A 12,636-nucleotide genomic window follows, 5' to 3' on the forward strand; every position below is an offset into this window, starting at 1 on the left:
CCTTGGCCTGACCTTCCCTAGATGCCAGGGGCAGAGCTGGGCCTGGTAAAAAGCAGCCAGAGCCAGGCCAGGTGCACCTCGGACTCAGCCTTCCCTGGCCACCAGGGGCAGAGCCGGGTCTGGCGTGCCTTGGCCTTGGTTTCCTTTGGGATTGGAAGAACCTGTTCTGATTTGGTTTTCATTATCTTTCATCTGTATAAGAAGTGGTACAAATGGAAAACTGGAGTGTCTAGTACCAGCCAACCAATGGCCTGGTGTTCTGAGGTGCTGATCACCCTATAACTTTTCTCCATTGGAAACAGAAGGTGCTCATCAGCTTGCAGGTTTGGTCCCAAAATTACCGTTTTTTCCTTTCCCAGTATCCAAGAGAGGGTTTCTCAAAACGTTATTTAAGGATTAAACTCTACATTCACATCAGACATCCTCAAAACTTGTATCAAGATTTGATTCTAGTGTGGAAAGAAATTTTTATCTTCCTGGGTCAGATGCAGAAGACAGTTTCCTGAAAGTCTGTACTTTCTGACAAATGTCTGATTTTTTTTACTTTAAGTTTTAAAATATAATGAACTCAATTTAAAAGTATGTAGTGCATAATCAGTATTTCCTGTGAATAGCTGTGCTTTGCATCTGAGATACTCTCTTCCAACTCTTCATTTTAATTCTTGTTTCTAAATATGCTTATTTCATATCGTTTCCATATTTGATTTAATAATGGAGCAAGAGCAAGTGGGGATTTGCATTAGAGAAGGCATTTGGTAGTCACTTCCAATTTATTCAAATTAATCTAAAGCAGAGTTTCAAATAGGATGATGGTTGTCAGGCTGGATTTCCAGGGGAACCGCAAAATACAGGGCTAGAGTCAAATATATTTCCCAGTTTAATTCTCAGAATGGAGTAAGCTGTGTTGGCGCAATTCCAATCTATTTACCCTTCTTCAGCATATTTACAGCAGTTATTTGCACTGCTGCCGCCACACTAGCACATTTTTTTAAATGTACATGTGCCCTCAGTGGCATATATACATCTAGAACTCAGACATATGTTGACACTGAAATCTCTGCTCAGGTGATGATAACAGATCACAAGCTGCTGCTGTGGCCCTTATGAGCACTTTGGATCTGGTCCTTTCAGTCTTAATTCCTACCATGTAAGCCAGAGGTTTAGTGTTGTGCTCCCTTATTTGGAACATAATTCAATGAATTCATAGTTCTCAAAATGTGTTTCACCCTGGTCTGTGGCCACTCCTTGCTCTGAGACCTGGGGGATAATACAAAAGGCTGAAGGACCAAGAGTGCCATCCACTGACCCAATTCCCTCTCAGAAGGTATGACCAAATAAACAGAGGTGCAGACACTGAGGCTGCCCAGAAGAGGGCACACAAATGCTCCAGATAGAATGTGTGAGAAAGGAGAATCTTCTGCTTTACTTTATTCACAGCAGTAGTATCCTGCTTACAAATTAGTTCAAATTGGGGGGCGAGGGGGAAGCTTTTAATGAAGAGCTCTGATGATGATTCCTCCCCCAGCATGCTATTTCCCAATGCCAGCTGTCTATACTGGAGCCTTTGCAACAGTGAGCTAACTTTGCACTTGCACTTGGTCTTTTATTTAGGCTGATCAAGGGCACAGTGGATTATATGGTAGTGGGGAGTTACCATTTGTCACCACTCAGATGAACTTGGCCCCTCCTCAGCTGCCAGCCTGGCTACAATATCAGGATATGCTCTGAAGGTTCTCAGGGTACTACTCAGATGTAGCAATTGTGCAAAGGGCAGGATTAAAGAACACGGTGATGTGTTGCTTCTAAGGAAAATACGGGCATTTACATTGCCTCAAGGGTTGAGGAGTTAAGGGAGAAGACAGTAAACTCATATGTTTGTAAGGGTGAGATACTGTCAATACGTTACATTAAGACACAATATACTGAGGAAATGCAGCAAACCATCTACAGTAATGTAAAGAAAATTCCCTGCAGTGAGTGAAGGAGTAAACAAATGTGGCAGAGCACAAGCCCATATACAAAGTCTTTGCAATGATAATTAATAGTTTACACTTCCATCACATCTTCCTTCCCAGGAGCTCAAGTATTTTCCACCCACTAATTAAGCCTTACAACACTCCTGCAAGATGCATCTTATTATCCCCATTCTATAGAGGAGGGAACTGAAGCATGGAGACATTCAAGTGGCTTGTCCCAGGTCACCCAACAAGTCAGTGGAAGAGCTGGCAGCAGTACTGCAAACTCTTAACTCCCAGTATTATTGTTCACCCAGTAGTTTTTGCTCCTCTCCTGAGCAGATAATATAACATTCTAATTGTTTCATTTAGCAAGTGCCTGTCACCTGAGAAGCAAAAAGCAAAAAAGGTATCTGTATTTTACAGGTGGGAAAACTGAGGCATATAACCAGTAAGTCACTTGTCTGTGGCTTTGTCAATAGAGCACTGGACTGAAATTTGGGAGAGATGGATTCTCTTCTTGGCACTGCCACTGAATTGCTGGATGACCTTACGCAAGTCATTTCCCCTGTCTATGCTTCAGTTTTTCACATCCTGTGAAATAATGGTAACGATACTGACTTCTTTTGTAAAGAGCTTTAAAATCTACTGATGTGAATTACTAGGAGAGCTAGATATTTTGTCTTAATTATTATTAAAATCACACTGTGAGACAATAGCAGAGCTGGGATGGAAATTCCCAATCTTCTTCCCATTTTGCTGCTTTAATTACTAGACCATGCTACCTCCATAAGTAAGTGCCACATAGGTCTCCTACAAGGGATGTGGTGGGAAGACCTTTCAAGTCATTGAGATGCTTTTAGCTCTTTTACAGTAACTGCCCTTCTCTTTAGGATGAATAGAGGAAGTAAACTTTCACTGTGAATGTTACTGCTGCACTCAGATTATCAGCAGGATAAAACAGTATCACACCTAGCAGCTCTTTGGGCTACACACAGTCTTAAAATAAGTGTCATAACTTCACTGAAGCCACTGGTAGACCTTGCACCGGGGATTAGTGACACCTTGAATATTGCAGTCCTCAGACAAAGGTGGGTAGTTTTGTTCCTGAAGAGGATTAGTTGGAATCAGTCATTCCACGAACCCTGATTTGTGGGCAGTTACCAAAACTTCAGCTCTGTCAAAGAGAGCACATGGAATCAGTTCAGACTACTGTTGTATGGGGCCATAAAACACTGCACTTGCCAGCTCATGGTTAACACCTAGCAGTGCTGTTGACACCTCCCAGAACAAGGAAGGCCTGCTTTGTTTTAGCCTCACCTCCCATTGTAGTCAGATACCCGCCCATCCTTGAACCTTTTGAGATCAAGTCTGGAGCAGCACCAACGCTGCTCAGCAACACCAGAGAGGCTCCACACCACCCTGTTCCTGCTGAAACTATAGGAGTGCCATACTGAAGGGATTAAAAGGTTTCTTTAAAGAGGCTGCTGTCACAGGGCTCTCAATTTCTGATCTCATGTTATCACTATAAGGAAAAGCAGAACAACTCTAATGCACAAGACTTTTAACCCTATGAAGCAGGGTCGCCAGATTTGTCAGGGACTTTAACCCGGACGGCCTCCGTTCGTTGTCTGACCGCAAAGAGACAGGCAACACCAGCAAGATCCAATCACAAGCTCTTTATTGAATAGTGCGCACTACAATAGAGAGCGGCCCGTCTCCCAAGGGAACCAGCCCTGATTTCAGTAACAAGTAAGATTATATAGACAGTTCCGTCGCGTCATAAAACATTTGCCTAAGCATCTTAGCCCCCCCTTAATTAATTTGAAGCTTCTAGTGTTAATGCGTATACTTCATGGCCTTAAGCAATTCATAATGCGTCAACAGCTGTCTTATCAGCCTAGAAGGCAAGTACCAAACAACAAGGAGACAGGGAGTTAAAACAAACAGAGGGCAGAGACAGTTGTTAAGATCAGGGTGAGAACAGAAACAGGGAGTTACTTTATCAGTTCTCAAACTAGCTGTTCTCATCACAGGTGCAGCCTTTTACTTACTTTATTTTGCAACTTAAGCAAGTACGTAGGGATTGCCCCTTGCTTGAGCCATAGATCTAGTTCTGTTCTGTTCAGGAACTACCCAGAAACCTTTGTTAACCTCTTTCCTTGATCTGTCTTAACATAACTGCACTAGGCCCAATTCTCTAGGGCCTAACAGTTAGACCCAAGACTGAGAACTGTGAGGGTGCATCTACACTGCAGGGCTTAACTAGAAATAAGCTAAGCAAATTGAGCTATGTAAATTGCATATCTTATTTCAAAATAGCTTTTTTCAAACCAAGGAATGTCTACACAGCACTTATTTTGAAATAGAGCACTCGGCCACCTAGTTCCCTTATTCCTCGTACAATGAGGGTTTCAGGAGTCAAAGTAAAAAGTCCTTCCGCTTGACAGTATTTTGACATTATTTCAAAATAACACCCTGCTGTATAGATGTGGACTAAGTTATTTTGGAATAACGCTAGTTATTTCCAAATAGTGTTGCAGTGTAAATGTACCTTGAGAGAGTGTATCTTCAGCTAAGGAGATTTAAAGGCAAAGGTTAGGGTACTTGTAATATTAAGAAAGAGAGTCATAGGAAAGTAATTTTCCCTTAAAGCACTGGCTTCATATAGAATCCAGCAGCCAAGAGGCAGCTTTCAGTGGGCCTGTACTGCTTTTAGAATGGTTGGTGATGCAGGAAAAATAAATGAAATTCCAAATGAGATGGAAGGAGAAAATGAAAGAGTGAGCACTCTGGTTAATGATGCTAGAGCCCTCAAATGCACCTTATTAGAAATAGCAGATGAACCTTGCTCCTTTTAGATACAAATCTACCGTGATAAAGGCTGTGATATGAATAGATGGCTAGTTACTACATTACTATCTTGTATATTACTATAAAAACTGACACATCAGCAACATTCAACTGAATAATTTGTAAAGGGGGTAAAGATATAAAAAACATCTCATTTCATGTAATCTGGCACCTTCCAAAGAGCAGGCCCTGATTCATCTCTTACAATAGTTTCATGTTATTGTAATATCATTCATTTTAGCAGTGTTAATCCTGCTTTGTTTGCACCAATTTAAAGGGCAAGCAGGAACAGGGCTGTTGTCTACTGAACTGTGCTTAGGAAGCAGAGGCAAAAATCCACTCTAGACAGGACTTTAGCAGATTTGCCAGACCAGGCACAGAATTGGTTTATTTCCAACTATTTAGTATGGTATTCCATGTTTGGGGGGAAGGGGATAGGACAAACCAACAAAAAACCTACAACCAAAACCAGCTCCCCAAACAACCTTCCCAATAACATTTACTGGACCGTCCAAACCCCAAACGCAAACGATTTCCCCAAGCACAGTGAAGTGAGTGGTGTGGTAAAACTTCCCCGGGCAGATTTAGCAGTTTACAGCCTTTGGGTGGAGCAGTCTCTGCTCGATGAAGGGAGGACCCATTCGAACCTCCAGATCCAAACGTGACCTCGTAGCATGTGGAGCGGGGTTGCGCTGGAAAACTTCTCACGTGTCCACGAACTGCACCTCCCCATGGCTTCAAGCACTAGTCCCATGTTGCTGGCTCCCTGATTGGAGGGCGATAGGGGACTGCCGCAGGGCAGCGAGGCGCAGGCTGGCTGGCTGGCGCTCCCGGGAGGAAGGAGGGGGCTGCGCCATGGCCAGCAGGGGGCGGGCGGCCCTTGCCTAGGTGCCTGCCCGGTGCGGACAGAGCGCGCCTGGGAGCGGAGGGCGCAGCTGCTCCGCCAGCCGCACCTGGGACAAGAGCGGAGCCGAGCCAGGCTGGACGCGCTGCTCGCTTCTCTTCGCAGCTTGGCGAGCCGGGCCCGCAGGCTCCGGGCTGCCCCGCACCTCCCCATACCTGCGCTGGGAGCGGCGTGCGAGGCGGAGCTGGACCGGCCGCTTCCACCCGCCTCCTCCTCGGATTGATCAATAACTTCGGGTGCGAAGGTCGCGTCCGGCTGCGCTCGGGAGAAGCCCCGGAGCGGAGCTTGCAGGAGGATCCCGGCCCGCCCGGCATCCCGGTGCTGCCCGGCCCGGAGCCATGTCGCCCGGCCCCGTGTGAGCCTGGACTCTAGCAGCCTCGCGGCTGGGCTGGGCGCTTGGGGCGGAACCCTGCCCCCCCGGCTGCGCCGCGCCCCGCGCCCCTCGGGGGTCCCGGCCAGGACATGTCGGTCTCCGAGCTCTACACCAAGGTGAGCGGGGGGCGGGTGGGGAGTCCCGGGCTGAGCCGGGGCCTGTGCCGCGGCGGTTCACACGCCGCTCTGGGAACCACCTGCCGCGCTGGGAGAGGGGCAGGCTCGCTGCTGGCCGCCCGCTTCTCCAGCCCCCCCGGAGCAGGGGCTCGGGACCCGCCCGGCTGCGTTCGTTCTCTGCCTGGGCACCCCAGCCGGCCCCTAGGGCGCCCCCCTGCAGCCAGGCCGGGAGCAGCCTGCAGCGGGCGGGCCAGGCTGCGTGTTCACAGGCGAGCGGAACTTCTGGTGCCTGGAGCCCTGCACCTGCCTCTCTCCGCCTTCGCCGTGGGGCCGCTCCCCTTGCACTGCTGCCTGCGGCCCCCCGCGCTGCAGTTCCCTCCCTGCTGCCCCCCACGTGCAGCACCCCAGAGAAACTTCCTGCCCCTGCTCTCCGGCCGTGTCTTATTGCTGTGCTATCCCCTCTCCGCCTGTAATACCCGCAGGGCCATTGCCTCTCCGATTGCCCTTCATTCTGCAGGGTCACCTCCCAGGGCACTGCCTGGCTACCCTCCCTGCAGTCCCCCCTTCCCTTGGGCCCTCTGAGGGCACGGAGGGGCCGCACGCTGACAGTTTGTGGCTGGTGTTTTTGGAGGGGGAAGCGGCAGCAAGTGGGGCCCGGGGAGTGTTCATCTACAAGCGAGTTACCCTGCATCGCGCTCTCTTTTCTGTGCAGCGGTGGGTACATGCTTGGTGCTCCAGACGTGGCGGGGAGAGGGTGATCGGGGCAGGAACAGGCTGGGAGGCGGCTGGCTCGGGCAGCTAGGGAGAGGCTGGGCTGAGCACGAGGAGGGGGAAGAGCCCGGAACAGGTGTGCAGAGAAAAGGAAACCTCGAGTTGTTGCTGCAGTGGCCACATGAAGTTAGGGACCGGGGACGCTTCCCAAGCCGTGGCAGCCTGCTGGGGGCACAGCCGTTACTGTTAATAGGCTGGCTAGTGGCTTTGCTGGCTTTACTGGAAAGAGCCGCTGTGTTTTTCTCTGGGCTGGCTTAGTGAAGTAGGCAGGACCATGGTCCTCTCCTCGGGTGGATGAATCATGTAGGAAATGCTGACAGTTCCTGGACGGGCACCAAGGGTGTTCCTGGCCACACAGGTGGGGTGGGTGAGAGTCAGTAGGTCTGTCTGGGAAACCTGTTCCGGACTAATTACAGTTTGCATTGGGGAAAGGACAGTGTCTCACTGAAACAACCACCAGAAAGAGATTTAGGCAGCAGTGTGGTTTCTTTGGGGAGCAGTTCAGCAACTTTTGAAGATCCTCCTATTGTTTTTAACACACACATCTGATACTCTCCTTTTCTGTAGCTCAGATGGGGCAGGGGTGAGAAGATCATCCTTCCTACTTCTGTGTTTATTGCCTTAGGCACACCATAGAGTTATTTAAAAATCAAACTTTTTTTTTTAAGAAGCCTTGTCAGTATACAGTGAACCTAGGTGAGGACAGCTTAATGAAGTTGTCTAGTTTAGATTGAGTTTCTTGCCTTATGTTGCTTGTGCTGCCTGCTGGAGTGAAATTGACTATGAACGTTGCATGCTCTCCATGGAATAGTCTCAGAAATAAGATTTCTCCTGAGACCAGGCAGGAGCAAAACACTTTTTAGCTTTGGTGTATGGCAGCATAAGTAGTAACATAAAAACTATGGCTTGTATGCCTAGCAGGTTTCATTAACAACCTCTAGGCAAAACAAAATAAAATGAACTTTTACATTCCAGAAAGGTAAAACTAGGCAAAGCAACATTAAAGTACAATTATTACACTCCAAGCAATGCTGCTGTTTTAACCCCAAGTACAGGATGAGCATTCTCCTGAAAGAAATTTAACATACCCTGTTTTTTATTTTTTAAATGCCAGTTTGGAATGGGGTTGTTTTCTGTGGGTTTCACAGTCAGTCACAATATTGATACATACGTTTCCTAGATAAGTGTCTGAGAGAGCCAACACTGTAAGTAGATGCACCATAGCATGGGTGGGTATCTTTGCAGACATTATTGGCTTTTTGGTTTTCCTAATATTTATGTGCTGGATGTGCAGGGAAAGGTGTAAACAGGAGATTATTTGCCCTCAGAGGTGGTGTTTTATGCTCCTTCCTGAACAATTTCCTGTGAAGTTCATCAGCTGTGTACTACACAGGCTGTACCCACAAAAGCTCATGATACCATCTACATGTTTTGTTAGTCTATAAGGTGCTGCTAGACTATTTGTTGTTTTTCAAGTTTTTCCAGGCTTGACTATGAGTCAGGAGGAGCAGGACTAGGTAGATGGCTGTTCCCTGCACTGTGCTGTCATTTTTCAGAAACACATAAGAACATAACATAAGAACACACAGGTATTACCCAAGTAAAGTCAGGATGACCCAGTCAGCATGATCTTGTTTGGTTGCTCCAGGAACTTTCCCTGCTTATCCAGAAGGCTAAAGGTTGCTGCCAGCAGGGAGCATTATAGGGACTGAAATATGTTTGGAGTTGAGGAAAAAATTATGGGACCCTAGTCCTCTGTACGGATGGTCCTGACTTCGATGGATATTCAAGATGGGATGGATGGTTGGAAACTTTGTGACTGGGCTTTGATGGAGTTTGTCTTCTATGCACATTTTCTCATGTGGATGATAAACTACCTGATGAAAACAGTTTCACCCTTCTTGAAATTCCCCTCCCCTTTTTTTTAAACAGAAAACAGGTCAACTGTGGGCACGGAGGAGGGAAGCGCTTAAGACGCTGTGCCTAGGGGCGTGTAAGGTGTAACACTGGACCTGAGTTGGATGCATTGTCTGAGTGATCACCTTTGAAAACCCTTGTCTGATTTGTTAGCCAAATATGTTTTTAATGGATTGTGAGAGATTCACACACTAGACTTTTTTTGTCCCTGTGGATCAATATATGGTTATTCTGCCCATATGGTCCGGAAAATCCAGAACAGTCCCAAATTTCAATCGCCTGTTCCTATGCCCCATAAAACACTGAAAATGTCCTGGAAATGGCCACGCAGCTATAAGCGGCTGCATGCTGCGGTTTCCCCTCCCTCTTTTGGGGGAACACACGTGTGTGTGGTACCTTGCAGCGAGAAAAAACTGTTGCACTGGAACCCAGCCAGTAAGAGCAGCGGGAGGCAGTGCCTGACCTCTGGCCCTCAAAATCCTGTTGTCCTTTAAATGTAGTAAGAGCCATGCGGGTTGTCTTAGATTTAAAAGGCAGAGCTGCGCGGGACAGCACCAGCTGAGCTTGAAATCAGCTGATCCTGGTTTGTGCAGAGCACTGGCACTGCCCTTTAAGTTTAAGAAGCCATGTGGCTCTTCTTCAATTTAAAAGGCAGAGCCAGCTCTCTACACAAACCCTTCCGGTGGCAGGTTGGCATGGTTAAAGGGGGTCAGAGGCATGGCTAATGTGTCCCTATTTTTGATTCAGAAAATGATTACTGTATATCTTGCTATTATTGTAACTACAGTAAACTTCTGATAATCCGGCACCTTTGGGACCTAGGTGGTGCTGGATTATCGGATATTCCGGAGTACCTAGAGGTACTATAAGGGGGCATACTCCCAACCCAGTCCCCCTTTCCTTCCCTCCCACAGAGCCAAACACCTCCCCTCTCTGCTGTAACCATCTCCTTTCACCCCCAGCCTTATGTCTGGGTCCCAAGGCAGCTGCCTGTGCTTAGTGGCTGGACACTGTGTGCACTGGGGACCATGAGTGGAACGGCATGGAGCCACGAACATGCATACGCCTCACAGCGGCCCAGCTGTGAGAGCGGCTGATTGGAGCTGTTCTGGGTTCCAGTTGATGCCAGACTATTGGGAGTGCCGGACAATTGGAGTTTTACTGTGTTGCTTTTTTCAAAAATAAATTCTGATGATTTGGCATTAAACAGACGAGTGTGCCAAAGATACTCTGTTTCAAAGTATGAGCAAAAAATTTATTTTCTGGTTCCTGCTATTCCTAAAAACCTATCATTTGAATGATATATTATGGGTAACATAAATATTTCTAAGAAGTTTGTTTTCTGATACATAGGGCCTAAGCAAGAAAAATTCCCTAGCAGCATTACCTCACTCAGTTCTAATTCTTAAGTTGCACTGAGAAGAAAATAACTTCTAAGTGACATGTAGATGGTGTTGACACTGTCATGCTTAGATGCTGGCAGATTATTTAACATGCACTGTAAAGTTGGATAAAAGCACCTGGTGATACACAAAGGCTACGTCTACACTGGCCCCAAATTCCGGAAAAGTCATGCAAAGCAGGTAAGTCAGAATAGGGAAATCTGCGGGGACTTAAATAAATATCCCCAGCGGACTTAAATAAACATGTCCGCCGCTTTTTTTCCGGCTTGGGGAAAAGCCGGAAAAAATCGTCTAGACTGGCGCGATCCTCGGGAATAAAGCCCTTTTCTGGAGGATCTCTTATTCCTACTTTCAGGTAGGAATAAGAGATCCTCCGGAAAAGGGCTTTATTCCGGAGGATCGCGCCAGTCTAGATGCTTTTTTCCGGCTTTTCCCCAAGCCGGAAAAAAAGCGGCGGACATGTTTATTTAAGTCCGCTGGGGATATTTATTTAAGTCCCCGCGGATTTCCCTATTCTGACTTACCTGCTTTGCATGACTTTTCCGGAATTTGGGGCCAGTGTAGATGTAGCCAAAGCTTATTGCTGATCACTCTGTATATTACAGTATAGACCCATTGGGCAAAAAGAAATTGGGTACATAAAAATTATTTGTTTAATCTTTTGGAGAATTATTCCCTCACATTCAGTAACTTGATGGGGAAATAATGTTTTCTGCTTCAACTCTTATAGCTACTGTGGGGAGTAGTTACCTAAACAAATATAAAACACTGGAATAGCTAAGGGCCACATTCTGCCCCTTGACACTTTATTCTTTGATTTAGTCCTGTTGAATTCAGTGAGCCTACTGGAGGGATTAGGCATTATTTAGCATTAGTATTGGTGGCAGAATTGGGCTGTGTCATGGTTATGAGGGATGGCCAGCAGCCTGGGGACTAAGGGGTTAACTGTACCTAGTGAGTTAGCAGTCAGCCAATAGAAATGCAGGTAGGAATTTCAAACTGGGACAAAGGAATGTTTGGTTTTTTCCCCTCCTTTGTCCTTGGGCAGTTCACTCTCCAGATACTGAGGGGGACAGACATGTCCCTCTCCAAGAAAAGACTCTTCATCTATAAGTAGGGCAAAGTCTAGATAAATCCATTAGGTTTTATTGTTTTATGGTTTGGGAATGGGAATCTGATGTCTGTACATTTAGAAATGGGGTTTCCTCTCTTTTGAAACTAAGTTTTGGCCCATAGGCGTCCCCATGAGTATGTTAATTGATGACTTTTCCCATTTAGTCATTATGTTTGCAACAGGAGGATTGTTTTGATAATAAAAGTTATTTCTTTTTTATTAACCTGGTATTGGTTCAGTTTTGTGTCCTGGAAAATCTGTCTGAGGGATCTGCATGCCTCTGACTAGGGTATAGCAGCCACAGACTGCAATTGGTATTTTCACTTGTCTTTTTCAAGCTCTTTGGGGAAAAGAGCTTGGATTACCCTGGGGTTGGTTTCAAGTGTCCACCCCTCTTTGTGAGGTCAAAAGCACTTGATGGTGGTAGCGGATTTTTATCCCCAACATATAGGTTTTTAGGATTTTTGGGGGAAGTTTTATACCAAAGCCTGGAGAGACAAGGTTTTGGGGTACTTTTGCCGGCCCCCACTTCATCGTGCCAGAGTGGGGCATCAGCCTTGACAGGCTGTAAATTAATTTAGTCATCCAATATAAGATCAATAACATTTTGCTCCTAGTTATGTCAAACTACATTCATAGTCAGGATAGAAACACTGACTGTTCCTGATAGCTGTGATATGTGCTGATACGTAAGGTGCATATTTTTATCAATTTTTTACTTTTGGGGAAAAGATTGTGTTTCTAAGACCTTTTCTTTGCTTATCGGGAGATCATCGCTGCCGAATTGGATCAACCAGGGGTCGGTTTAGGGAGTGTAGTAAGGACATGTTAAATCGACTGCTCATCACACTTCTGTCCACTCTGGTACTCCAGCAGGTAGCAAGAAGTAAAGGGGGAGTTGATGGGAGAGCTTCTCTTGTCAGCTCCCCTGCAGCGGAGATGCCACGGTAATTCAAGCTAAGGTGCTTGGACTCCAGCTACGCTATTCACATAGCTGAAGTTGCATACCTGAGTTTGACTTTGCTCCCTAGTGTTGACCTGGCCTTCCTATATGCCCGATATCAGAGTGCATATTGGTCAGCTAATTGTCATGACAGAGTATATTGCAGCAAAAGGATACAGGAAAATTAACTGGGATTTTCCCAGCTCATGTTTCATCAGCAGGACAATTTTGGTGGGTGAAAAGGCCAGTATAATGAAGTGTCTGGAATTCTGAGAGAGAGAATGCTG

The 12,636-nt window shown here is 46.5% G+C and overlaps 1 protein-coding gene across 2 annotated transcripts in view; it reads left to right on the forward strand.

Moving 5' to 3' along the window:
- Positions 1-5,659: 5,659 nt before the first annotated feature.
- The window catches only part of MYO5B (myosin VB), a 328,229-nt gene continuing 321,252 nt past the window's right edge, over positions 5,660-12,636 (forward strand). For both annotated transcript variants that reach the window (XM_075932680.2, XM_075932681.2), the window contains exon 1: positions 5,660-6,201. In XM_075932680.2, the coding sequence (XP_075788795.2) occupies positions 6,175-6,201 (27 nt within the window). In that variant the 5' untranslated portion in view covers positions 5,660-6,174. The remainder of the gene's footprint in view (positions 6,202-12,636) is intronic.

This window comes from Pelodiscus sinensis, chromosome 6, assembly GCF_052426305.1.
Source record: "Pelodiscus sinensis isolate ZL-2025 chromosome 6, ASM5242630v1, whole genome shotgun sequence".
Taxonomy (NCBI): Eukaryota; Metazoa; Chordata; order Testudines; family Trionychidae; genus Pelodiscus; species Pelodiscus sinensis.